The 26129-nt window shown below is 34.1% G+C and overlaps 1 protein-coding gene across 1 annotated transcript; it reads right to left on the minus strand.

Moving 5' to 3' along the window:
• Window positions 1-731: 731 nt before the first annotated feature.
• Window positions 732-25687, minus strand: LOC110995622 (transcription initiation factor TFIID subunit 1). Its single transcript, XM_022262877.2, has 34 exons — window positions 25328-25687; window positions 25132-25202; window positions 24554-24813; window positions 23658-23772; window positions 22686-22864; window positions 22226-22403; window positions 21074-21235; window positions 20470-20618; window positions 19340-19572; window positions 18365-18524; window positions 17645-17879; window positions 16716-17074; window positions 16041-16161; window positions 15211-15368; window positions 14085-14280; window positions 13297-13560; window positions 12682-12815; window positions 12425-12593; window positions 12226-12337; window positions 11732-11931; window positions 11056-11140; window positions 10251-10381; window positions 9330-9518; window positions 8477-8713; window positions 7605-7749; window positions 7049-7179; window positions 5761-5923; window positions 5243-5385; window positions 4317-4482; window positions 2623-2679; window positions 2435-2521; window positions 1869-2005; window positions 1324-1452; window positions 732-1003 (listed from the first exon to the last, which is right to left on the minus strand). Exons 1-34 carry the CDS (start codon window positions 25542-25544, stop codon window positions 929-931), a joined length of 5547 nt encoding a protein of 1848 aa, XP_022118569.2. The 5' UTR covers window positions 25545-25687; the 3' UTR covers window positions 732-928.
• Window positions 25688-26129: the final 442 nt, after the last annotated feature.

The following is a 26129-nucleotide window of genomic DNA, read 5'->3' on the forward strand; positions in this document are numbered from 1 at the left end:
TAAGTGGCGGGTTAGCACCCGAATCCTCGAATGTGCAAGACCCATCTGTCATTCGTCTTATCAAAGTTTTGAGCAGTAATATCCAAACCTGCGCCCTCTATTGTAGCTATTAAGAACTACCTACTTAGAGGGCCGGTGAAGCTTAGCCCTTACCAGAAATAACTCTTTTTCCGGATGATGTAGGAAGATAAAGTTTTGTTTTAAGTTAAACCTCTATTATTGTTACATAACCAACATATCTACCCTATATTAAATATTTTCAATCTAACTTTTTTATACAAAAAAAATAATTACCAAATTTTGTGTTTGTTATCAATGATAACAGCTGAACACAAAGTGATAACTTATCACGTGTTCAGGTTAAAGGTAAAGTTAATTTCTTCTTGTTTTTACTGAACTGAACGTGTATTCTGGTTTAATACCACGTTAAATACTTTGTTAGTTTGATAATTATTATAAAGTTGTACATAATTTTTTTCCTCTATATAATCTAGGCGCTAAATCGGATTCGGTTTCAGAATTAAGAGGGTCAATAAAAATTTTGACCCGCATTTGTAATCATTTAGTTTAAGTAATGTGCACTCCACTGTACAACGATATTTTACAATTTCTGTTACGTCATGAAATTTTGAACAGTGAATGTATGTCCATAAAAACTCCGTGTCAGTCTCATAGATAAAAAGCTAGGGTCAAAAGTATCGCAATGGTGTAAAATAAAACAAATATTTCATAATCATTTCTCTTATTATAAATTCTTTTACATACAAATTTGATTTATACAATCATAATAATGGACTAAGAACACATTCTTAAAAAATATTATTTCATTACGTTAGCCACGGTGGTACGTGCACGTTCAAAACGTATACGTACTACAACGAACACGAATTGTCCTTAGTCCACTTACATATTAACTTAGGAAGGCTATCTAGAACCATAGTCCATCTTCTGGTTCTTCTTCACTATCAGTCACTTGAAGGTCATCTTGAATGGCTGGCTCCGGCTGAAACAAGATTTAACAAATAAAAAATCTTTTACACTAAATTTTCTATTATTAACATATTAATATCCATGTCGGCAGCGTCAGGCACAGGTGGCTGATCACCCACTTGCCTATTAGATTGACAAATGATCATGATACAGAAATTTGAGGCCCAGACCTAAGAAGGTTGCAGCCCCGTTTTTTTGATTATTTATTCTATATCTTCTCCTCATTAATTACAAAAGTCTTTAAAACCTTGAATCTGACATTTCTGATAGCAATAGAAAATGATTAATGTATGAACTTAACAGTTTAATAGTAATTATGAAATAAATACGAACCTGCCAGTTTTCAGGCGGTTCTTCTTTGAACCGCGGTGGCTCTGGAGGCATACCCGCACTGTCTGGCATTCCCATCCCCATACTGTCCATGGGAGGGTCCAAATTCATATCCAGGTCTATGGGCTCCTCCTAAATATTTACATATACATTACATAGTATTAGGTAAATTAAATTTCTCTAGGAGTTATTTCGAGCGGAAATGAGGGTAGCTCAAACTTGAAACCCACCCTTAGGTCTGAATTAGAACTTAAATAAATCTTAAATCTAGTTTCACGAGCTGGCAAACCGTTTTCCTGTATGAAGATGGAATGGACCTTTAACTCGAGACTTATAAAGTATGGTTATGTTTTAATGTTATAAATTCTGATTTATATTAATAAAATTTATTATGTAAGCGTATAATAAGGTCCTTCCAAATAAAAGTACCAATTCTTAAAAGGTCGGCAACGCACTCGCGAGCCTGCCATTGAGAATGTCTATGGGCGGCGGTATCATTAAACATCAAATAAGCCCGTTGGTCCCCTGTTAAATAAAAACCTAAGAACCTTGATAGGGTAGGAGTAATGCAGGTTGGGATTCTCAACGTCGACCAATTCGTCTGAACGCGGAGCGTCATCCGGCACTTCTCGCTTTATCGAAACTCCGCCCATTCCGCTCATACCGCTGCTACCCGCTTCTTCATCTGCAAATTGTTACGTTATTATTATTTCTCAAATAAAAACTATTTAAACCTAGATTTATAAAAATGTAAATTTTGAAATTGTTAGAAGCGTGATATGGTTGGCTCTTCAAAATAAAAGTATTATTTTTTGTAGGAAAATTCGTAGTGAGTTTGTTTTTCCTTGAAAACGCATTTCATTTTCAAGCATAGACAATGTGTGGGCACATGTGTAAAAAAGTGAATAATTACTGTTGAAAATAAAAATTATAATTATTATATAAAACATAAGAAAACATTAATATTTTAAGTGTCTCAAAAGATTTTTAATATTTTAAATTTGATTTTTTTAATGTATTAAACGTCTACATTGTTATCTGCAATTTTGTTTTCTAATTTGCCTGGAAGAGTTCGCTTGTTAGCATTAAGGCCAACCATTGCCTGATTGTTTACCTTGTCTAAGCGAAAGTTGCAGCATAGTGCCATCCTTCTGTTCCACTTCTTCAAGGCCCGAGCTTCCGCTGTCTGAGTACTGAAGATCTGAAATCATTTTGTGTATATTTTTTAATAAATGGCCTGTATTTTAGAAGTTATTTTAGTTTCAAGAGCTGTCAACTCTATATTCGTATGAAATTGCATACCATCAACCAAACTGTTTTGATCTTTTTTTGGGCGGCCACGTTTCCTCGGAGTCGCATCTGAAAGGAAAATATCTTATTAGTAGTTTTGACAAGACTTTTGTAATTGTAATACTTGTAATATGTATGTAAATCTTAATATATATAAATCTCCTATCACGATGTTTGTCCGCGATGGACTCCTAAACTACTAAACCGATTTTAAATTAAATTGGCACACCGTGAGTACTCTGGTCCAAGAAGGATAGCTTAGATCTTTAATTATAGTCGCAATTTTATTTTATTGCAAATATTTGTTTATTATTTGATACAATTCTAACAGATCATAATAATAATCATAACATCAGGTGAGCCTCCTGCCCGTTTGGCCCCTATCTATAAAAAAAAAGATGGCGCTGTGTTAAAAGTACCAACGTTTCACATAAGCTATCAACCTTTCACATAAGTTCTCCTACCGTTTCCCTTGGATAGTTTACTACTATGTAATATAACAAAAACCTTAGCCACAGCACCGCTTGGCCGAGTCTGCTAGTCACTACATAGTATAAAACAAAGTCGCTTTCTCTGTCCCTATGTCCCTTTGTATGCTTAAATCTTTAAAACTACGCAACGGATTTTGATGCGGTTTTTTTAATAGATAGAGTGATTCAAGAGGAAGGTTTATAATAACATTCATTAAATAGTGGAGAAGTACTGTTATTTTTGAGGTTTCTTATATGATGTCGTAAATAATTAAATTTTTTCCGCTTACATTCCAAACGTAGGCTGAACCCTACGAGTTTTATCAAAATAATGTACTAAGTATTGTACACATTGAAAAGGTCTACAGAAAAGTCCGTGATGGTATATGTCTCTCTCTTATGGATAACCCACATTTTTATATACAACGTTCACAGATTTTCTGTAGTGTATTTAGTATCAGCATTGCACCCGTGCGAAGCCGAGGCGGGTCGCTAGTATATGATAAAAATGTCTTAATCTAAAAACGAAAAAATATTCATAATTTTATTCGTTAAGTAACGATTTAAAATTTCAAAAATTAAAAGAAATCTCTCTTATAAACGAAAGCAGAGTACGAATATTATTACGACCAATCAAAGCTGAGCAATCAGTTTTGACTGTGAGTCGGGAATGCCGGATAGTTCTAATTGAGTATTCAGTGAAGTACTGTGAGGAGAAGTTAGACCGAATTGGGTCTACTAAATTGAGATTTTAAGCTTTTACATTTGTATACCCAATTCGGTCTACGTATACGTATATCGTCGGTATACGTATATATTATACATACGTTACAAGATAATTACAATAAAATAATTTTTGTTAATTTAATAAAATTTGATAATTTACAAGAAAATTAAAAAAAACAATGGCGCTACAACCTTATAGGTTTGAGGCCTCATATTTATATATTTGTTCGGTGATCATTTCTCATAGGTCAAGCTTCTGTGCCCACATACGGTCTAAGGTATCCAGTTTCGTAACCGTTTAGTTAAGTTTTCCGTTAAAGTTTTCCTTCACCGTACGAGCGAGTACTAAATGCGCATATAGACAAACAGTCAATTGGTGCCGGGGTTTTGAACCTATGACCTCAAGGGTGAGAGTCGCACGCTGTTGCGACTAGACCTACTCTGCTCTCTTAAAATATGCCAACTTCAACTACCTGTAATATTTAAACTAAAAGTAGAAAAAATCCTTACCATCTCCGTGTGATTGTGGCTTGTGCTTACGAGGTCTACCTCTGCCACGCTTCACATCATCAAGGGCTGGCATTTCTTCTTCAGTATCGGACTGTTCCACTTCCTCCAGCATTTTCTGCTGCACTCGCGCAATGTTCGCCTCTAATTGGCTCACGTGCTCGTCGAACTGAAATCAACGAATCACGATAAAGGATCAGTTTTGTTTCGTTTTTCACGAATAAAGATATATTCTCGAAACGAGCTAGAAAATTCACGATAAAAATACATTTTAGTATTTTCAAAAAATCCACGGATCTATAATTTAGGAACGCAGGAAATTTTTATGGTTTTATAAATTGTAAAAAAAGAATTTAAAACTAAAATATTAAAAATATAGGTATGTATGGATAAAATGAATATTACTATTTAAGCATTTATTATTAAGCCACAACGTTAACTGTTTACATACTAATTATTATATAAAAAATTATATTAAACCACCATATCTCCTGCTAATAGAGGATAGTTTTTGGTTTTTAATTTATTTTATTATTATTAATTACTTAAGATATGTGTGACATGGTGTAATGGTTGCAACTTAGGTTGGACACCTAAACGGGGCGCAAAACGTACAAATTCGGTACAGTTTGTCGTACACGGGATTATTAAGCAACATTAAAAAATCGAAGGAAGCTTTTTTATATTAAACTTATTTTAGTTTTTAATTTATTATTTATTTATTCAAATTAAATAAATCAGTGGCTGCTTTTGTAGCTCTGATTCAGATTTTTTTATCTGTTTCATGATCATTTATTAATATAATAGACAAGTAGTTGATTAGCAAAGGCACAGACTCCTTAATGTACGAAACCAGAAACTTCGGATACGTGTTCGATATGTAGGTTACATATGTAGGTTTTGAAAAAAAAATAAAATAATTATTATACCTGATCCAACGACTCCTGCGTGACCTGCAGAACGGCTTCCGCCTGCCTGGTGAACTGCGAATTCAGTCCATTGTACGCGCGACAGTTGTCCACTAACAACTGAATGTCGCGTAGAAATTCTGCACGGCTGTGGTATTTATGAGCTGAAATAATTAAAAAAAATAAGCAGGTATAGCTAATAATCTAAAACCGCTATATCTTCTATCAGTTTCTTTTAAGACATGAAGATGACCAGCATTTATGCCCAAAAGTGTAGAATTTTGGGTCTTCCAGTTGGTCATGATGTCGCAAAGCCTGGCAAAGTAAGTGCTCATGGGCGGCCGTATCACTTAACAGTTGAACTTCCTGCCTGTTTGTCTCCTATTACATTAAAAAACCGTACAAATGAACATAAAACCGTCGACATTTTTACCGATTAACTTTTCAGAAACATTTTCGTTAGTTATGTAACCAGGGGTTTATATGGTAAATGATATTAAAGATAAAATCATGAAAAAGGAACCGGCTGTAATATATACCTTGTATTTTCTTTCCAATGCTCTCCATGTCGATAGGTTTCTTGATAACATTGTAATAGTCCTTCACTTGCTTCTTATTGACGGGTTTCAGGAAGGGCCAAGCTTCAGGCATTATCTTTAGTTTGGTAGTCAAGAGGTTCTCGAAGATAAAGGACAATGCCACCTAGTATTCACACAAATAAAAAAATAGTAAAAGTAATTTTAAAAGAGTTTCGCTTTTTTTAAAGAGTACCGAGAGTTTTTTACGCCGGCTTTTTCTCTCGGCCCTGCCTACTCCGTCTTCTTTGCCGATGAGTAGGGATGCCTACAGGTTCGAATTAAATGAAATGGAATAAGTGATATCTTGATGATCTTATGTTCCAAAATAAACGTATTTTTTTTAAATCATGTAACAGACTCACTAACTATCACTATTCATGAATTGGTTTAAAAATATCTATACCGATTTTGATTCTTTTGTCATCTTCCTATTAAATCTTTGAGACTTTTACGAAATGTAACACACGTTCATAGAAACCAAAATAGATCGTCGAAACGTTAAACGAAAAACCTCTTAAAGTAAAAAAAATCGGTCAAATATACGTACACAAAATAAAAATTCAAAATGTGTCACACAAGTTTTACATCAACACAAAAGAATTCGTAATTGCGTTTAGACCACTTTAATTAAATACTGTAATTAGATTAATTAAGTACGAATTGAAACCCCATTGAATTGAAGTCCACTGCTAAAACCAAAAAAGATTTTTTAAATCAAGGTCGCAGTCGCTCGTAGTTACATTTATTAACCTTTTTGAAGATATGCTTCTTTTGGTGCGTTAGGGAAAAATGATGAGAGTATTTTTTTACAAGACGCGCGCACACAGTCACAAAAAGCCGACACCCAAGTCTAGTCCCATATTCTACAAATATAGAGTACAATTTTTTAAATGATTTTAATCTTGTTACGCCAAAGAAGCCTAACTTCTAACGCTACACACACATTTTTTTTCAATAATAAAACTTTATTAATAACACATAGGCAGTGACAAAATTAATAGATCGCTAGTCCCCACACTAGGGGGAGTCCCTATCTTGTGGGTAACTAGATAAGAATGAGTCAGTGATACAGTGGTTTCAGTTGAGAGTCCAACAAAAATCTTATACGACATTAAGTATTATATCTATTTATTTATTTTATGTATGTGTGAATATGTGAGTGTTTGTATGGGTGTGTGCGCGTGTATTTGAGAGTGAAGAGTTAAGATTTTGGCACCTCACCTGTTGTGTGTCTTAATAAATAAATTACCTGATCATTATCATCAAGCAGTGGGTTGATTTGTTTTTCGAGTTTCATAAACTGTTCCTCCTTTTCAGCGAGTTTCTCGAAACATCTCTGCATCATGCGTTGAGCGGCAACTGTCAAGCTACTGTTTGCACCTAAATAAAAATAATTATATATACATTGATGAATAAACCTGGATATAAACTGTACGAAGATTACCAACGGGATCCAACTAAAAACTTATATTGTATATACTCAAAATACCGTTAACTGAAATTAAGAAATGTGGTTCTGAAAACTTATTTAAGCACCACAAATAGCGTACCGATTTTCAAAAGCCCGGCCACGCACTTGTGCATTTCTAGTAATGTAAGTGTCTATAGGCCGCGGTATCACTTATCATTAGCGAGCCTCCTCTGTATAAAAAGTAATTTTAATAACTGTAGCATTTATCATTACGACAAAATATTTTGTAGACAGGCTGCAACAAAACAATGCCGAGTTGTACCAAGTAAGAAACCAGATATTATATTACAGAAAAAGTCTTCTAAAGCTTTTTTTTTTAAACGCAAGTACTTACCATTATACAAGTTAGAGTTTTCGACAATTTGGTTTACGTCAGCGAGGAACTCTTCCCTGCTGTGGTAGTGCTTTTGACGCAGATTGTCACGAATCGTCTGCAGGTCCATGGGACGGGTCACCACACGATAGTAGTCTGCTACCAACTGGAAATTATAATTAAAATCCCTTTTAGTAAGACTCTCATCCCTGAGCCGTAGTTTGATCCTTGAATGTGTACCAATGGACTCTGTCTCTCTCTCTCTCTCTCTCTCTCTCTTTTACGTGTTTTAACACTCCTTTTTAGGTTGAAGAAAAATATCACGAGGAAACCGGCATGTCAGGCAGAGACAAAGAATTAATGATCACGAAACATAAATAGAAATCTGAGGCTCAAACCTATAAGTTTCTAGCGCCATTGTTTTTTTTTTTTTAAATTAAATTAAAAGATTTTTTTAAATACTTCATGAAAGTTGATAATTTATAATAGTCGACTCTGTGTCAGGTGCTAGTGTGCCAGACATTTTATTATCAACATGGTTTGAAAGTTTTTTTAGGGCAGTGCCAACGAGCAGTCGAGTCACTTTGATAACCGCCACCCATGGACACCTGCAATGCCGGGGTCTAGCGGGTGTGTTGCTGGCCTTTCAGACTAGCCTCTTATCTTGAAGACCCCGAGGTCTTATTGGTTTGGAATATTTCCACTGGCAGCTTTCACAAAGAGCTGGTGCTTTCATAAATGTACTAAATAGCTATGTGTTATGGAACACCAGGCGACGAGATGGAAAGAATGGAATTAAATTAGCAAATATATATAATAGTAACAAGAAGTGATCCAAATACATACTATTATTGATTAACTTCAAAATTTACCGAGAATATTTATAAAAATACCTTCTGATTAACAGGGAAAAGGAAAGGCTGAACGTCCGGCAAATGTCTCATTGTAGTGAGGACTTCTTCCAGCAGCGACGACAGCGTAACGAGTGGGTCGGTTCGGCGCCTTTCAGCTGGTCTCTTAACGAGATAGTCGCACGATTCGCTGGCAGTGGGACGCCTTCGGTTACGTCCGCCCGCTCGGATTTCGCCGCGACGACTGCCGCTACGACGACGGAATTCCTCAGCAGATTGCTGAAATATTTCATCTCTGTTTTACTTCCCAGATCGTTGGCACTAATGACTACCACTTACTTACGTTACTTGTATTAACATATTCTTGCCAAGTAATTGGTTTTATTACCTTTGGGAAATTTTTCGCAGTGATAACTTGCATTTTAACTTATGATTGAAAAAATATTAAAATCTGACTTCTGTGCATCTGATCACACTGGCCAAAATTTTACTTTATATGTAGAAAATTAATACTTTTGTATTATTAGTAATTTTGTGCTTATGTTTGACGACCTGATGAGCTGATAACTAAAAATTATCTATCAAAATTACTCACATTGGTTATCAAGTAAAACATCAACAGAAAAGATGTTAAATTAATTTCAAATTTACATTTACTACTAGTTCGCAAGTCAAGGGCGCACAGCGGGCAAGAGGAACTGGCAATAAAACCCTCCGCCACGTTTGAGTTATACAAATTGTTTTAACTAGAGCAATTTATCATCATATTTATTAAAAGCTTTACTGATTAATTTAAGTTTAACGAGAGTTTTGAATTTATTCAGTGATTCTCTAATTTCACTTGCGTGTTTGTCTGAATTTCCATATAAGGAGTGGTAAATATTTAGTTACGTACCTTCACAATCTTAGAGGGCAGTGTGAGCTTAGTGCCATCGACGTAAGATGTATCCTCATCCAGCGTGTCTTCGAGTCGATCGTCGCGATCGTCTCGTTCATCACGGTCAGGCGAGCTTGGCCCACCGCCCGTGTACAAGGGACACGCCTTGTTTGTACGCATGTGACCGACTTGGCCGCAAGCACCACACTATCACACATCGTAGGTATAAATTTGGCTGTTAGTAAAACTAATGAAACGACAGCGCATTTTGCTTACTTTTATTAGTCAAGCAGTTATCGTATGATCGTGTGGAAAAGCTATTGACCAATCATAATCCAGCGTGCACGCTATAAAATTTGTTCGTCTGTTTCGAAGAACGGTCTGTAAGCGTACCCTACGTTTGAAAGATTCAGTCTTTACTTTGGAAATAGCATATGATCATAAGTTGTAAGTCATCCTTATCACGAAAGAAAAAAGTTTGTGAGTGAAACATTAAATATCAATTGAGTATCCTTCAAGGCTTCTAAAAAAATCAGTAGCGCTACAACCTCTTTAGGTCCTGGCCTCAGATTTCTAAACCTGTTTTATGATAATTTTTAAATCTTATATATAGTGTCAGTGCCTGACACACTTCGTCGACTTTTTGGGTCTAAGACATGTCGGTTTCCTCACGATGTTTTCCTTCACCGTTCGTGCAAATGTTAAATGCGCACATAGAAATAAAGTCCATTGGTGCACAGCCGGGGATCGAACCTACGACCTCAGGTATGAGAGTCGCACGCTGAAGCCACTATTACACATTTCAATGATAAAGGCAGCATTTTTTAATACAAAATATATAATTCTAATACAAAATTTTGCAATAAAATGTTGACAAGTCATACTAGCAATACCTTTGCAAATGTAAGTCTTATCAGTTGAATTATTTATGGCAATTACCTTTAGTTTGAGATCTGGTTTAAGTTTAGCACGGCGCCGAGAAGGCGTCTGCAAGTCGGGTTCTTGCTTTATCTGACCCAGGGGAATGAGACCAGGTGATGCCCCACCCAAGTCACCCATTGACGACATACCTAAAAATACCACATATGGAAGTTAAAATTTATCTCTATGTTTTTAGTTTAGAAACATGGTATTATATCCTATAATTTTTATATTTATAAATGGGTTGTCTACATGAAACGTTTTGGCAGTTATATATTTTAATTTATTAGTTTGAAATGAAATTATACACAAATAAATAAATAAGTTTCTTTCCTATAACCGTAATTAGGATAGCCAAGTAAATATTCACATTGTTTTCTTCAAACCTTTATCTTTAAATTTCACATAAAAGAATGTGAAAGCAGAAAGGTATTAAAAATTAAAGAACACACACACACTCTTACACTCTCTTTTTGGCAAGTTAAGGATAAATAATAAGGGATCATTTTTACGATGCCCCAGCACACCGTTCCAAAATACCGAAACCATAAAACAGGTGGCAATCGGGCAGGAGGCTCACCTGATGTTAGCTGATATGCCCATGGACACTCACATTGCCAGAAGACTCGCAATTGCGTTGCCGCATTTTTAACAACTGGTTTTTTTCTTAAAGGACCCAAGGCCCCCCCAGGAAATGGTTCGGAAATACTTTGTGGGCCGCTCGTTCCACATAGTGGTGGAGCGCGGCAAAAACTGCTTTATTAAATTTTTTCTATAGTTATTTGATCCATATAACTAAACTATATTAGAAATGTATACGTACTGTCCCCACCAATTGACGAAGGCACTGAAGGGTTTCCAGCAAGTCTTTCGCGCTCTTGATTCCTTTTAATACGGCGCAGTTGTTCCTGTAAAGGAAGAAAATAACAATCTTGAAGACTTGGAATACCTATTTTTATAGGTGGCAAATGGGTAATACAATTTAATATTACGCGAAAAGTAAAAGCGAAAGTTTTAATTCACACGGCAAATATGAGTTAAATGTACCTTAATATTAATAAAAATATATTTTAAAAAAAATTCACTTCTACTACCATTACAACAAAATATGACTACTGACTACTAAGAATATCTTGGGACGTACAGATCAGTGAGTTAATTAACAATTTCATGTGAACTCACTTTTATGTTATAGTCCTATTGTATATAAAACACTTATGTATCGAAATTTTATTAAATAATGATTTTAAAGAATAATATATAAGGAATAAAGAAAACCGCTAAGGTTTGTATAAATGTAACCAAAGAAGTCTTCTTTATGAGCACAACAAATGCATATAAAAGTAGTTTTTGAATTTACTGTTTATCTAATATCTGACTTAGTCCGTATAATAATAACTGTAAGTTTCAGTTCATCAGTCATTTAATTCTTTACTATTCCGTCAATATTCCGATTCCTCTTCATTAATTTTGATATGTAGGAAAAAACTAGAGCTCACCTGTATTCTTCTCTTCTCCCTCTTCATCTCTTCCTTCTGCGTCTCATCCATAGTTGCAAACTGCCGGATGAAGGCGTCATCCTTTGTTGAACGAATCTTAGCGTAGGCTTCAAGTACGGCCGCTTTACGAACCAACTCAACTCGCGTATACCTTTGGCCTGATGCGTTGCGGAACGTACGTACGATACGGAGTACGCGACCTAGTAACATAAAACAAAATACAGTAAGTAGTAAAATTAATATTTTCCATCTCCATTGCTAATACACATTTGATTTATCAGACATCTTTTTTTAAGAATTCATTTCCCAGCGAAAAAACTTAAAATGCAGAAAATTGCCTACGGTTTCTAATCTAAACTGGATTATTGACGCAAACCCAAAAAAATTTAAACTTAAGATGAAAATAATTCAAATTAAAAAAAGTCATATTTAACAGACTTATGAATCGATTAAAATTAAATATAAAATATACTCTATCATTAATAAATATTTACCTTGATTTGACGACTGCTGATCGCTTTGATTGATCTGCGGCTTCTTCTCTGATTGTCCAAGTATCATCTTCCGAAGTTCAGCGCGCTCAGCTTCCTCTCTTTCTAGTGTCAGCTAAAACATAATTAGGGTAAGGCCGCTGATCTTGCGATTCTCAACGAATATCGGAAACCAGGTCTTGGAAAGTATGGCTTCAAATACCTGTTCCGTGGTCTTCTTATTAGCGAGCATATTTTCAAGGTTTTTGCCCATTTCCTCTAAATCTGACTCCTCACTGACGGAACTCTCAGCTTCGTCCGTACTCAGTACTTCAGTGCTTTGAAGTACTCGGTTTTGGAGCTCGAATATGCGCTGACATTCTTCTTTGTACCTGAAAGCAAGATTTTATTTTTAGTGCGTTACATTTTTTAATGTTAAATAAAAAGAAATATCAATCTAATCAACAAAAAAATATTTACCTTTCTTGATGTTCTGCAATAGAGAAGCGGTTTCCACGTGAGAACTTCGTCATACCCTCTTCGCCGGCCTTTGCTTTTTCCGTTGACAACGTTCTCACTACATCAATTACTTCCCAACGAGAGAGCTTCTTGATCTGTAATAAGTAAAATCATTATGCACTTGGTTATTTTTCATTACTTAATAATAATAATAGACCAGGGTCGATAATTTTTAAAAACAAAAAAAATAATAGTAGGATGAAACCCATTAGAAAAGGAGGGGAATATTATAAAAATGAAAGGAAAAATAATTAGAATACAGTGGCGATACAATTTCCTTGGTCAATATTATTTCTTATACAAGTTGGCTGTAAGTAATACATATTATATTAGATTACATAGTGTAGTGCGATTGCCAAGTCTATTTATTTCTAGGTATTCTAAATCTGAATGTCCTATGTCAGCTAGAAGTGCCGTATTCTAACGTACCCACAGATTGTCTATTGAAAAGTTGTACGTTATACAATAACGGAACGGACACGTGATGAAAAACATATAAGAAATTAAATTACAGGTAAAATTACTAACACTGTTATACTCTATATTGTCTTTGGTTGAGTTTAAAAGAGAACTTACTTCTTCCTCGGGCACACCAAACTTCCTGAGCAGAGCTTTAGCATTGTTCAAGCTGAGTCTTCTCAAGTCGGCGTCCGTTCCTGTGACAGTTCTCTTAGGCTGTTGTTCCTCGTTGGGCTGTTGAGTGGGTTTGTTTGGTACGCGCACGTACGAGAAGCCTTCGCCGCACCCAGTTGGGTCAGCCGGCCCCGTCAATTGGAGCAGACACTTGCCACGCATCGCCTGAATGTAGGCACGTGTCGTGTTCCATGGAGCTACTTTCACCTTTAAGCAAATAAACTGGCTACTGTTATTAGGAAACGTACACATACTACATGACCCGTTAAGCTGGGGGGAGCGGAGTCTTTAAAATACTACGGTCATTCGCAGGAGTGGGGGGGGGGGTTAGGTTTTTGTCATGTAGTAGATTTTATTGAGAGAAATCTCGTATTTTTAACCGCTGACAGCCCGTTACTGACGCTAGGAGCGAACTCCTCGCACCCTGCGACCCCATCAACCAAAAATTGGGTGGTGGGGCGCGTCTTCGTGAATTGCCCTATTTATATTAATGACTCAGACTTGTATTTATTTGATGTATATTTAAACCATTTCTTTTTCTTTCCTAAACGCAAATCTGGCAGAGTAGAGATTTTTCCAAACATTAATTGCACCGTTTAAACATAGAAATATTTTTTTTATTTTATAAGGCTCATCAAGACATTTACGTCCTCAATCGTCTATAATATAACACAGGTGAATTGAATTATAGGATATAAAAACACTTTCGAGTTCTTAGGCAGAAAATTTACCTCATCATCCATTTTAAGTTGCAACTCTTCATCATCATCCTCTTGCGGTGTGAAGATGAACTTTTCTCCATAACCAGCATCTTTGAGGCGCTGTTCGGCTGCTGCCATACTGAAGTACGCACAGCACTGCTCAGGAGAAACCATCGCACGAATTTCCTCTTCCGAGGGTAAACGGAATTCTGGTTTTATTACCCACCTACAAATTAATTGTGATTGATGTGTGATGTGTGTGAACACTTTTAAAGTTTTTTAAAATCTTTGCTGTTCCTACTTGCTTGATTGTAATCTATTTTCTAATATACGTATATGTTTTATGTCATATTTTCTTGTATTTTTAAGCATACATAATATTGTTTTAGAACTTATACATAAATAAAATACATTATGACCGGCCAGTGACAGACTGTCAATGTGTTAATTGACTGACTTTATTGTTAACATACATACAAATTATACATTTTAGAAAGTTTGCTTCGGTATTCTTTTCTTCCATTTGCCTCTTTTGAAGTTTTTTTTTTTAATAAATCGTTCGATAAACGTAATACATTTGAGCCGTAATTTTTTACAAGTAGCAACGCCATTTATATTTTATTAGAGATTTGACTTGAGTAGTATTCTTTGCGGGTACAGCATAATCTTGCATCAGCATTTACGTTACCCATATTTTTGTTTTCAAAACTATTAATTACTAGCGACCAGCCCTGGCTTAGCACGGACACCCTTGGATCAAAAGTATTTTTATTATATATGACCTACTAGACCCATAAAGACGGTACCTCATTTCTAAAACAATTACCCAACAACTTCACGAACTTGTGAATTGAACTCTTAATAGTATATAATAAATTTTATAATATAAATTAATACGATTAATTTTACGAATTATATTAATTTTCATCAAAATATACACACAATAAAATGCAGTCAGTCTTAAAGAAACCTGAAACTGTATTTAAATACTTTGAAATAAAAAATCCCGATCTGTTTAATAATCAGAATGTTCGAGAATGTTATTCTTCTCGATTCCATCTTTGACTTTTGATGATATTAAAAAAATCGTTTGCCAACCAACTAGCCATTAAGTACTAAGCATTCAACGAAGTGTAAATAAATAATAAAATCTTACCAGTTCGAGTCAAGACCCGTTCGTTTGAAGTCAGCACAAAGTTTCAGTCGTTTTCGAATTGAACTTTCCGAATGCGAAGGAAATGCTCGCTTTATATCGTCCATTTTAATACGGCGAGGATTATCACGAGACTTCCAGAACAATCTGTATATGAACACCTGGAACACATACATACAAAGTGTTTTACCAAGAGTTACAATAAAAGGTATACATTTGTAGAAGTATACCAATTCTGGTATTGGAATATTAATAATTAATATTTAATACTGTAATAAATAAGAAACATCACTGTTAGCAAAATACTAAAAAGTATTAGGAATCATAACACATTAAATACTATACAATGTTTAAAAGCCTTCGAAAAAGTAACTTTTTAATACAGTTGATCAAAAACTGGCGTATTGCAATTTAATAGAATTCATTTTCTAGGCATTTCTAGCAATGAAATTCTTCTAATGAAATATACTATTTCAAAATCAAAAAATTTCTCTAAATTCGACTATCACTTGTAGAGAAATTTAAAAAAGCGCTGTGGAACTTTCTGCTCCTCATCATTATGCTGAGCCAGGGCTTATTACAGCCACCGCACACACGCATTGTATGCTTGAGACGAACCGAATTGGAAAAGGAAAACAAATTATATACCTCACATTATATCTTTTATTTAAATTGTTCTCTTTGGTTATGGTTATTTTATGTGTTTATGTGTGTGTGTTTTGTTTGTATTAAATGATATGTCTCAAAACGAATACATACGGATAGAAGAATAGTGCATGAGAAAAGAACGCGTCATAGCATTTGTATTCAAAGTTCAAAGCTAAAAAACCTACCTGTAAGAAATCCCTAACAAAATTGTTAGCTCTCTTCGAGTTGGGACCTGGTACTTCATACAATGGACACTCTTGACCAGCAACAAACAATGAATCCACTTCTCTTATGTAATACGCTTGTCTAAAAATAAAAACCTCTTTAATAATTCATAATATTGTATGAATGTTCATTATTTATCGTCTACGACCTCTTCATAGTAATACAATTATTAAATAGTCGGTTAAAAAATACACATTAAGATTTCAGAAAACTGGTTTACAAAATAAAAACTACCACCACTTGCATCCCAAGAATGTTTTTTTTAATAAAAATAATAACATTCATATATTTATATTTATTATATTATATATTTCCAAAATCGCCATAAAGTTTTCGTTTCCGGCATCTTTATTACTTTGCATCCATTGTTTAAGGATTCAATGTGTTAAATATTTCAGTCTAATAGGCAAGTAGGAGGTAGGTCGACTTTTTGGGTCTAATGGATCGGTTTACAGGTGACGATTGAAGCTACGACCTCAGCGATGAGAATGCCAGCTGAAGCTAAGCTAAGCTAACACAAAAACAATTACAAAAAAAATTTAATTACATACTTGGTTTAAATATGTTTAATCTAGTTTAATTAGTGTCTGTGTGTGTTAAGTTAGTGTGCCTATTTAAAATAAATGAGTAAATACCTTGTCCGAATAACCAGAAAGTCTGTCAGAGGCAATGTATGGTTGTAAATAGGGGCTCGGTACATATTATTCTCGACCACAGACTGCGTAGCACCAGGCGGTAGAATCCCAAGAAATGGGGACGTATGCGCGTACGCAACTTCGCCGTACTTCATTGGCGGAGGTCCAGTATCCTTGATAGCTGTTCGCTTGTAGTAATTCTTGATCTTCGAACACATTCCCACTTGGCTTATTAGAGGTGGATGTTCCTCGCAGAATTCTAGGAGCACCAATTCGCCATCTCGCCCGCTCAGGTCTTCCGGTGTACGCATGAAGAATACGTCACCGCCACCAGACGCCAATCGCTCGGCTTCGCGTTGCTATGAAATAAGAAAAAAATATATTTAGAAAACCTAAGCTAAGCTCAGATTTTTAATTCCGTAGAATTGTGACAGCTGTCATTTTTTGACATGTCAAAGATGTCAAACTTTTTTGGGAGGGCACATTTTTGAATTTCAATACGATTGTGAACATTTGAGTCTATACAGACATTTTATTAGTGAATGTATAGATTTTTTTAAGTGCGGTGCTCCACAATATAAGTATATATATAATATGTATAACCTTTTCATAACGAACAGTAAAACACAAACAAAAACAGGATTTTATTTTTTAAAAGGTTTACCGAACCTCAAGAGATTTAGTTATTAGTTTTTAGATAAGATTTACTCAAATTAGTAATCTCAAACGAATAAAATATAATTAAAGTTACTTCGTGATATTAGAATATTTGTTATTTTAGTATTAGGTCACATGAGTAAGTAAATATTTAGATTTACCTTTTTGTAAATAAAAAATACGAAGCATTTTATTTTCCCCCACTCTTTGTTTAATGTTCATGAAGTTTGCGGGTACTAAAAAGTTTGGAAACTTCAACTACATTAACTTACTTTAGCCTTCTTCCGTATATGTTTAATCAAGGGCTGGACCGGGTGTGGTCCAGGCGCGGCCAGTGGACCATAAGCGAGCTTTCTCAAGGCTGGTCGATGGAAGGCCCGAAGCCGGGCTGGGCCCATGTGCGTCTGTATGAAGGGCGCTCGCAATTCCACCACTGGTGTACTATGTTGTATTAGCTGTCCTCCGCCTGCTTTCAACCGTGGATTCTGCGATTTCGTCTGATAAAACCTACAAAATATTTTACAGCATTAACATATGACCGGACTTTTTTTGTTGTATTGATTGTATTTTTTAACACTTTAGTTACTAATTGAAAGGAATTTAAACACCAAGGTGCACCCTTCTTGGATAGGATAGGATAAATAATATATTAAAGTTATTTTATATGAGTTAATAAAAAAGTGTTATAGAAATTATTCTAATTTGTTTTTGTAACATTGCTATTTATTTTATTAAGGGGGCTATACTGTGTCTAAATGAATAATATGTATTGATGTTTTAATATGGATGAGTAATGCACCAACACACATATTAAATACGACTATTTACGTGAAGAGTCCCGTTACATTACAATATTTAAATATTTTTTAATACCAATTAATTAATTTTACAATATTTAAATAATTGTAATGTTTAATCAATAATAGAAAATATTTGCAGCAATTTAATCATATAACACAGACACACACACACAGAAACTGATTTATACTTACACATCATTAGATATATTAAAGGGATCCCTGTCAGGTGATTTCGGCGGCGGCGGCGGCGCATCTTCCTGCAATACGTTGATGACACCAGCTTTGCCCAATAGCAATTTCGATTTCTTTACGTGCGGATGAGGAATTTTTACTTTCGGCTGAGGGCCTCGCTCTGAAAACATTCGATGCATATCAATCGATGTACAACAACCCTAACAACAAAAACGATGCAACAGACCTTGTCACGTGACCAATTTTATAAAAAAATCGACTGAAGATAATAAAGTCTAAGGCACCAAAATACAAGAAAAATAATTCACTATGTTTTTGAACTTTATAAAAAAAACGACTGAAGATAATAAAGTATTTTTGTCTAAGGCACCAAAATACAAGAAAAATAATTCACTATGTTTTTGAACTTTATAAAAAAATCACTGAAGATAATAAAGTATTTTTGTCTAAGGCACCAAAATACAAGAAAAATAATTCACTATGTTTTTGAACTTTATAAAAAAATCGACTGAAGATAATAAAGTATTTTTGTCTAAAGCACCAAAATACAAGAAAAATAATTCACTATGTTTTTGAACTTTGCCTTCGTGGCCTATTGGTACATAGACCTGAATTGCATTTGGCAAAAAAGCACAGAAGACTGACCGTTATCTTTAACACGGTCAATACATACCAGAAGTCTACGTACCATGTTGTCTATGACTACGTATATAATTTTTTGTTTTCATAATTTGCTAGAAAGCAATATCTATGGACAAGGACATATTCCAATCCTTACTTATCTATGGTAGATTATACCACAATGCAATGAGATAGCACTTTAAAGGCTGTTCAAATAATTCTTAATATGCAAGTTGCTTTTTTTTATGTAACAGAAATACTGGCAAGAGGTTGATGTTAAGTGATACCGCCGCCCATATACACATACTTTCTGAGGGCTCGCAAGTGCGTTGCTGACCTTCGTTCATTATATACCTCGTGTAATCTTGGAAGGGTCAACGTCATCAGGTATTCCCAATATAATATTCTCGTCATTAGGGTCAAGAGTCAATATCTTGGGTTTTGGTATCTTTGGCATGTTCTCAGGATCCCAGATGACTTCGTCCTCCCATGTCCCATACACCAGCTCTTCATTTTCAACGGGGAATATACTGTACCATGTGTTGTCTTCACCGTCCGCATTCGCTTGGCTTGTAGATGCTATTGAACTGAAAATAAGGCGAAATAAATATAACGAAAAAAATATTTTATTTAAAAAAATAGGAACTTTTTAATAAAAGTAAATATTGATAATTTAATGCCTGATTTAACATTCTCCTTTTTGAAATAATTGCGTCGATCGTTGTGTCTCTTATAAAATAAAACTCATAATTAACACATATATTCATACAATTATATATTTTAATAATGTATAATAAATAATAATAGATTTAACTGTTTACTATAGACATTTTAACTATTCGATTATCAATAATAATTATATATTTTTATAATGTATTTTTGATTTTCAGGATTAATATTGGCATTTTTTTTGTTGTTTTGTTACGTTACAATTGCTACCCATTATCAACCCGTTAGTTGAAACGAAATGTTTATTTTTTTCCTATAACCAACATATATCAATTATATGGAAAATGTAATCATAATAAAAAATGGTGGTCTGTAAAGACGGTTTACAGAGGATAGTTTAACGTGACGTCATAACTTGATAGAGTAATAGCATACTTTTATAAATAACATTGAATTATTATTATTTTGTATGCATATAAAGGAGTGAATCCTCGGACGCATAGTTCAATCGAGCCGACATGAGATGCGGCGATCGATTTATTAGACGTTGTCATTAACAATTTATTTACATCCCAATAACACGAAACGAGAGAAAAATTATATTAAATAAAGCCAAACAATATAAATGGGCGATCTTCGTATTTAAAGTTTCTTCATACAAACTTAAAACTGCGAAATATAAAAAATAACAAACGCTTATTGGAGAGATGCTGTTAATTCATTTCTAATGTACTATTTTTTTTAAATAATAAATAAGAGAAATAATATCTAGGTAAATATTAAAATGCCAATTTCCATTGTAATGTAATACTCACGTGGGTGTCTTATGTTGGGTGGTGGGTAATGGTGTGTGTGCGGTGTGCGGGACGTGAGGTCGGGGGTGTGAGAACTGCTGCGCTGTGCGACTAACTGAAGTTGGGACCCAGCCTGCTGCGTTACTTTTGCTATTGAGGCGCGCCAATACCTACAAACATTGAAATTTTGGGAAAAATCACATTTTAAAAAGAGAATGGAGAAAGAAGAGAGTCAATTCAGTATAAAAACAAATGTTTTGAATAAATTATTAAGAAAAATTAGGTCTGGGACTCAGATTGTATTTTTTCTATTTTTTTTTTGCAAGTAGGTGATCAGCCTTATGTGCCTGACACACGGCGTCAACCCTTTGGGTCTATGCAATGCCGGTTTCCTCACGATGTTTTCCTTTTGTATTAGAGACAAATTAAATATTCGATTATTAATTGAATTCTGTTCAAATCATTATGGTAGCGGTATTGAAGATGTGTTTTATTTAGTATAGTGCGGCACTGAGCCTACAAAACACTCAAAAAGGGCAGTCATCGCAGCCCATGGATTGTTATAATGGATGCATTACCGGCCTATGAACGTTAGTATATATAGAATAATAAAAAGATTTTGTACCTTATGTTTTATTTCATTTCCGTCCCATATGACGTCATCCTCCCACTGCAATTGGGATACCATAAGAAACGAATCGTCTGGAAACCCGCTGTCTGCACTCTCTGTATTTTGATCTTCTGCGGGCTCTTCTACAGGTTTCTCTTCGCGATCGGGAGACGGTGCCTATATTTGCAATTCAAAACCATTATTGCTAATTTTATAACATTTATTGAGATGTGATATGTGCATACAATATTATACTCTACTTTTTTGGTACTAAGATTGGGAAAGATTTAGAAATATGTAGTTTAGAAGTTATGTAATTTTATAAAAGGTATGATGGAAAGTGAGAAAAAAGTTTTACGCCAATTATAACTCCAACACTACTGGAGAAAACTAGCCTCAGTAGGACGTACAAATTTACACCCATTTACATTTTTTTTTTTTTGAAAAATGATGTACTCTTTTAAAAATGATATACTAAGATTATTATAGAATTTCATTAATTGTAATATAATTATTACTATCATTGTTATCGTTATTATATATTTTTGTTATTAATGGCTTCGAATCTTTTCGAATCAACCGTAGTAGGGCAAAAAAAGATGGTTCGTAATCAAAAAATGTAATGGTCATTTTTTCCAACGCCGATAAAGTTTCACTTCAAAAAGAGTTTGCACAATAGTATATTTTATTTTTACAGGTCATGAGGAACGCGACAATACAATACGCAGGGCTGGAGGTGCAATTCGCAAATATCATGAAATTATATCACATTAAAAAATACAAAAAAAATACAGGCATTTCATCACTTATTTGTCAAGAAAAAAATGTGTGCGTCACGGGACGCCCGACGGAATTAGTTTGAGGTTATATGCTCACTGTCAACAGTATTATGTAACGCATATCAAACACTGAGAGGAAGGCATCTGTCCGTAACACGACTAGTGCTAGAGTGAGATAGAGGAACCTGGCTACAAGTGCGTATAAAAGAAAGAAAAGCTAGACAGGCCGGAGCCGTAACGCGTTACGTAACGAAGCGGTTTTACCCTCCCATAAAAAGTTATATCTTCAAAACGACAAACATAGGGAAAAATCTTGATAATCAAAATCTGGTTTTCATTATCACACAACAACATCCGTACACCTAAGCCAGTAGATTATTAGGTATACCTTTAGTTTGAAGCCATAGTCAAAGCCTTCTCCTGTTTCTGGCACATTCAGCATGTCATACCAGGCCTGTGCCGGACCAAATCTCCAGTGAGCTGGAGTTACCCTTTGGCTTTTGTCATTCCTGTCTCCCGATGCATTATTGTCATGTTGTGATGAATGTTGGTTCTCTTCCATTGGCCTGTCAAATTTTTTCTATATAAAAACCTATCTTTTTATCATTTCAGATAATTTATGAGCAATGAAAGTATTATTTTAAAGTATAAAAGACAAAATATAGACCATAAACAATATTTTTTTTATTTTGTCACAATCTACTTAAAAAATTTGTTTAAGGTTCTATAACAAAATATCACAAAAGGCTCTACCAGCCGTATTTGTCTATTCTGTGTTCATGTGATTTTTAAAAAGTAAACACCAAATATATTTATATTCATATAGGTAAAAAAGATTATATACTAACTTTAGAAATTTTTCTTCATCATCGCTGGCATACTGTGGATCCTGTGTCTCGGCCTGGGGCGGTGTATCGGAGCTGGTACTGCCACTTCGTTTGCGCCGGCGTCGTTTTTTTACACCACGCCATATTTGTGGTAAACTTGATAATTTCCCAGGGCCAAACAGACGGGAGAATAATAAAACCTGTAAGTAAAAAACTTGTTATAATAATGTTAACTTACAGCTTCTGACTAAATACTAGCTTTGATATAGATATATATTATAATAGGTCAACAGAAACTTGTATAAAATATATATTTATCTATTACTTATAGTAACATTTATTCTTAATTTTTTATTTACTATATAGTTTAACACACAAATCTTTCAAGACTTGTTTACTTACACTGTTGATTTTTACCATTTTATTTTTCTTCTATTATTATTATTCTGAGGTGCAAAACTACTGTTGTGGCCCCTGGCAGACCAGCTTTGAGGAACATGTATGCTTCACAGCATAATGACGAGCCAGGGCCAGTTACAACCACAACACACACATATCACACACTTATAATGTACCTTGTTCCTTTCCATATTTTTTTAAATCTTTTTTGATTATTATTATTTTGTGTGATTCTATGTGTGTATTTGTAATAATTGTTATGTTGTTTATATTAATAGCTTGTGAAAATGCATTGACTATAAGGAAACAAAATATGAGTAATCCAGGTCATTAAAAAAATTGTTTCTAAACAATACATCTAAACTAATGCCTTTAATAGAAAAACATTACAACATATTTCCAAAGTATTTTATATAAAATATTAATAATTCATTAACAAACATTCTTGCATTAATAAAAAGAAAATTTATTTGGTCACTTACAATTTTTATATACCTACAACATCCCTACAGAAGGCCAGCCATTGCCATACTAATAATTGGTTACTAATTATTATATGTACTATTATTGCAACAAAGTATTTTATATACTTACTTTGTCAGCTCTAAAATCTGGAAAGAGTTCAGTGACATCAACATTAGCATATTTTGATGGAAGCATTGCAGCTAGGGGTGTATCAAGTTTCTTGGGCTTTTCATTCTTTTGTCTCCTGAAATTTTTTATTTTTTTAAAATATTATTCCCAAATAGCATATGGAAATACACTTATGCATGGACATGTGGTAAATTGTTGGCTACAAAACAGCAAGATTCGAAAATATATAAAAATATAATTTAATATTTATAATTGTACTAGCAGACTTGGCCAAGCGTTGCTGTGGCTGAGGTTTTTGTTATATTACATAGTAGTAAATTAATCAAGGGAAACCGTAGGAGAACTTATGTGAAACGTTGGTACCATGACATGGACCTAAACTAAACTACCTTTAACTAAAGCGCCATCTGTTAGAATTGTATCAAATAATAAACAAATAATTTGCAATAAAGTAAAATTGCCACTATATTTAAAGATCTTACCTATCCTATCCCTCAAGTTGGATCGAACTGCACATGGTGCGAATTTTATTATAATTGGTTAAGTGGTTTAGGAGTCCATTGAGGACAAACATTGTGACACAAGATGTATATATATTAAGATTTATTTAAATTTAGAAAAATAGAATCTTCTTTACTTATACTTAAACAAACTTATTTTTTTTTATTTCAATGTCGTCAATCAAGCATGTTTTAGCAATAAGAATAGTTTACCATATTAAATATTTTAAACCAGTACAATTTATTATTTTTTTGTTAAATGAACATTGAATTGAATAATTATATTTGTGTGAAATAGCCCATTTATTGAGGACATACAAAAGCTAAGCCTATACCTATACTTGAAATAACTCAAGTCATGGAATACAGCAGTTTTTTTTTAGTTTTGATACTTACGGAACACTACTAGGTGGTGGCATGAGTCCATCGTCACCTTCCATGTCACCCTCATATCCTTCATCATTTCTTGTCTCATATACTTCCTTTGTGTCATTATCACACGTCACATTATCTTTCCAATCTGTAGGTTCAATACTATCATTATTTTGTATGTAATGTTCTGAATCAATGTCTGCTAATATATCCTGCTGCTTTTGATTGTTTTTGTTAACAGTATCTGTAGTTTGCTCTTGCCAATCTGTTTTAATTTCCTCTACCTAAAAAAAGTAAGCACTTTTACACTGTCTGAAATCTATACTGAGGAATGATTTGTATATGAGTATGTTTGCAATGCATTGGCTCAAAAAGTGCTAGAACAATTTTAAAAATTTCCTTCCCTATTTGAATGCTATATTATTACTGATTAATATAGGCTATTTTAATTGCACCAGAGCGAGCAGTGAAGTGCAGTGAGAAAATAAGGTACCCTACTAAAATTACAATATTGCCCAAAGTTGTGAAGTCTTACCAAGATACATTTTTAGACAAGGATATAATTAAGATTAATAATAAAATATCTATTAAAAATTAGGTACCTTGATGTCATCATCAACAGCATCGTCAATATCAAAGAAATCTACAGCTGATGGGCTTTTTTGACTATAATCTGTAAAAGTAGGTGAACAATTTTAATATATTTGTCAATTGCGAATATGCAAATCTGGTTAAGTACTTAAAACTGCTTTGCAAAAATATAAAATTTACTAATAACCAACAACCGAAAAAAGTAACCTTTTTCTTCTTCTTCCTTGATAGGTTCTTCAGCATCGAGAACCTCGGACAACATTGACCCAAGGCCCAAACGGTTGAGGGATGCAAGCATTTTTTTGGAGTCTCCATCAAGTAGACCGTCATCTTCGAGTTGACCTCTTTCATCGATGTTACCAAACAAAAATCCAGTTAAATCCATACCACTGTGTTGGTCACCAGGATCATCGCTATCACACATTTTTACCCGCTAAAAATACTTTATAAACCCTTGTAATTATAAAATAAAAATCATTCCGGCTTTCTGTTAGTTTTATAAGTTAAAACAAACTACTTACATTAAAACCAATACAAATTACAAGTGAAAATACAAACGGTGCATAAACACAGAGTGGTAAATTGTAATTACTTTTTTTTTTTTTTTTTTTTTTTCAATTTATCCCTAATGGGAAAGGCAAAGGACTTTAGTCCATACAGCCAGGTCTTATTTTTGGTAATAATTGGAAAATTTTGGTAGTTTTAAAGGCCGAAGCCACGTCTTCATTGTTCTTCATCGTAAGGCCGAAGCCATGTCTTGTCTTATTGTTGTCATGTCTTATTAATCTCGATCTTATAAGCCTAAATCACTTTTTCGACGTTTTGAATTGGTCGAAGTCAAATCCATAAGCAATAATAGTAGAATCCATGTAAAAATTATTAAATTTTCAGGTGCTTGTTTCAAATCCGATCTTAAGATATATCCAAAAATATGTCCATTCAAACCAATTAGTCAATCCTAGGAGTACAATCCTTTTAAATTTCTTGAACCGTATTAGAAATAAATTCA

The sequence above is a fragment of the Pieris rapae genome, chromosome 8, assembly GCF_905147795.1.
Source record: "Pieris rapae chromosome 8, ilPieRapa1.1, whole genome shotgun sequence".
NCBI classification, from domain to species: Eukaryota; Metazoa; Arthropoda; class Insecta; order Lepidoptera; family Pieridae; genus Pieris; species Pieris rapae.

What these genes read in the sequence shown, in the direction of transcription:
- LOC110995622 (XM_022262877.2), bottom strand. Translation starts at nt 25,544, where the DNA reads ATGTGTGATAGCGATGATCCTGGTGACCAACACAGTGGTATGGATTTA. An exon ending in TTTCTGGTTATTCGGACAAG is followed by an intron (nt 16,162 to 16,715) that starts GTATTTACTCAT and finishes TTTTATTTTTAG; the next exon opens with ACAAGCGTATTACATAAGAG. An exon ending in TTCGTCAATTGGTGGGGACA is followed by an intron (nt 10,382 to 11,055) that starts GTACGTATACAT and finishes TGGTATTTTTAG; the next exon opens with GTATGTCGTCAATGGGTGAC.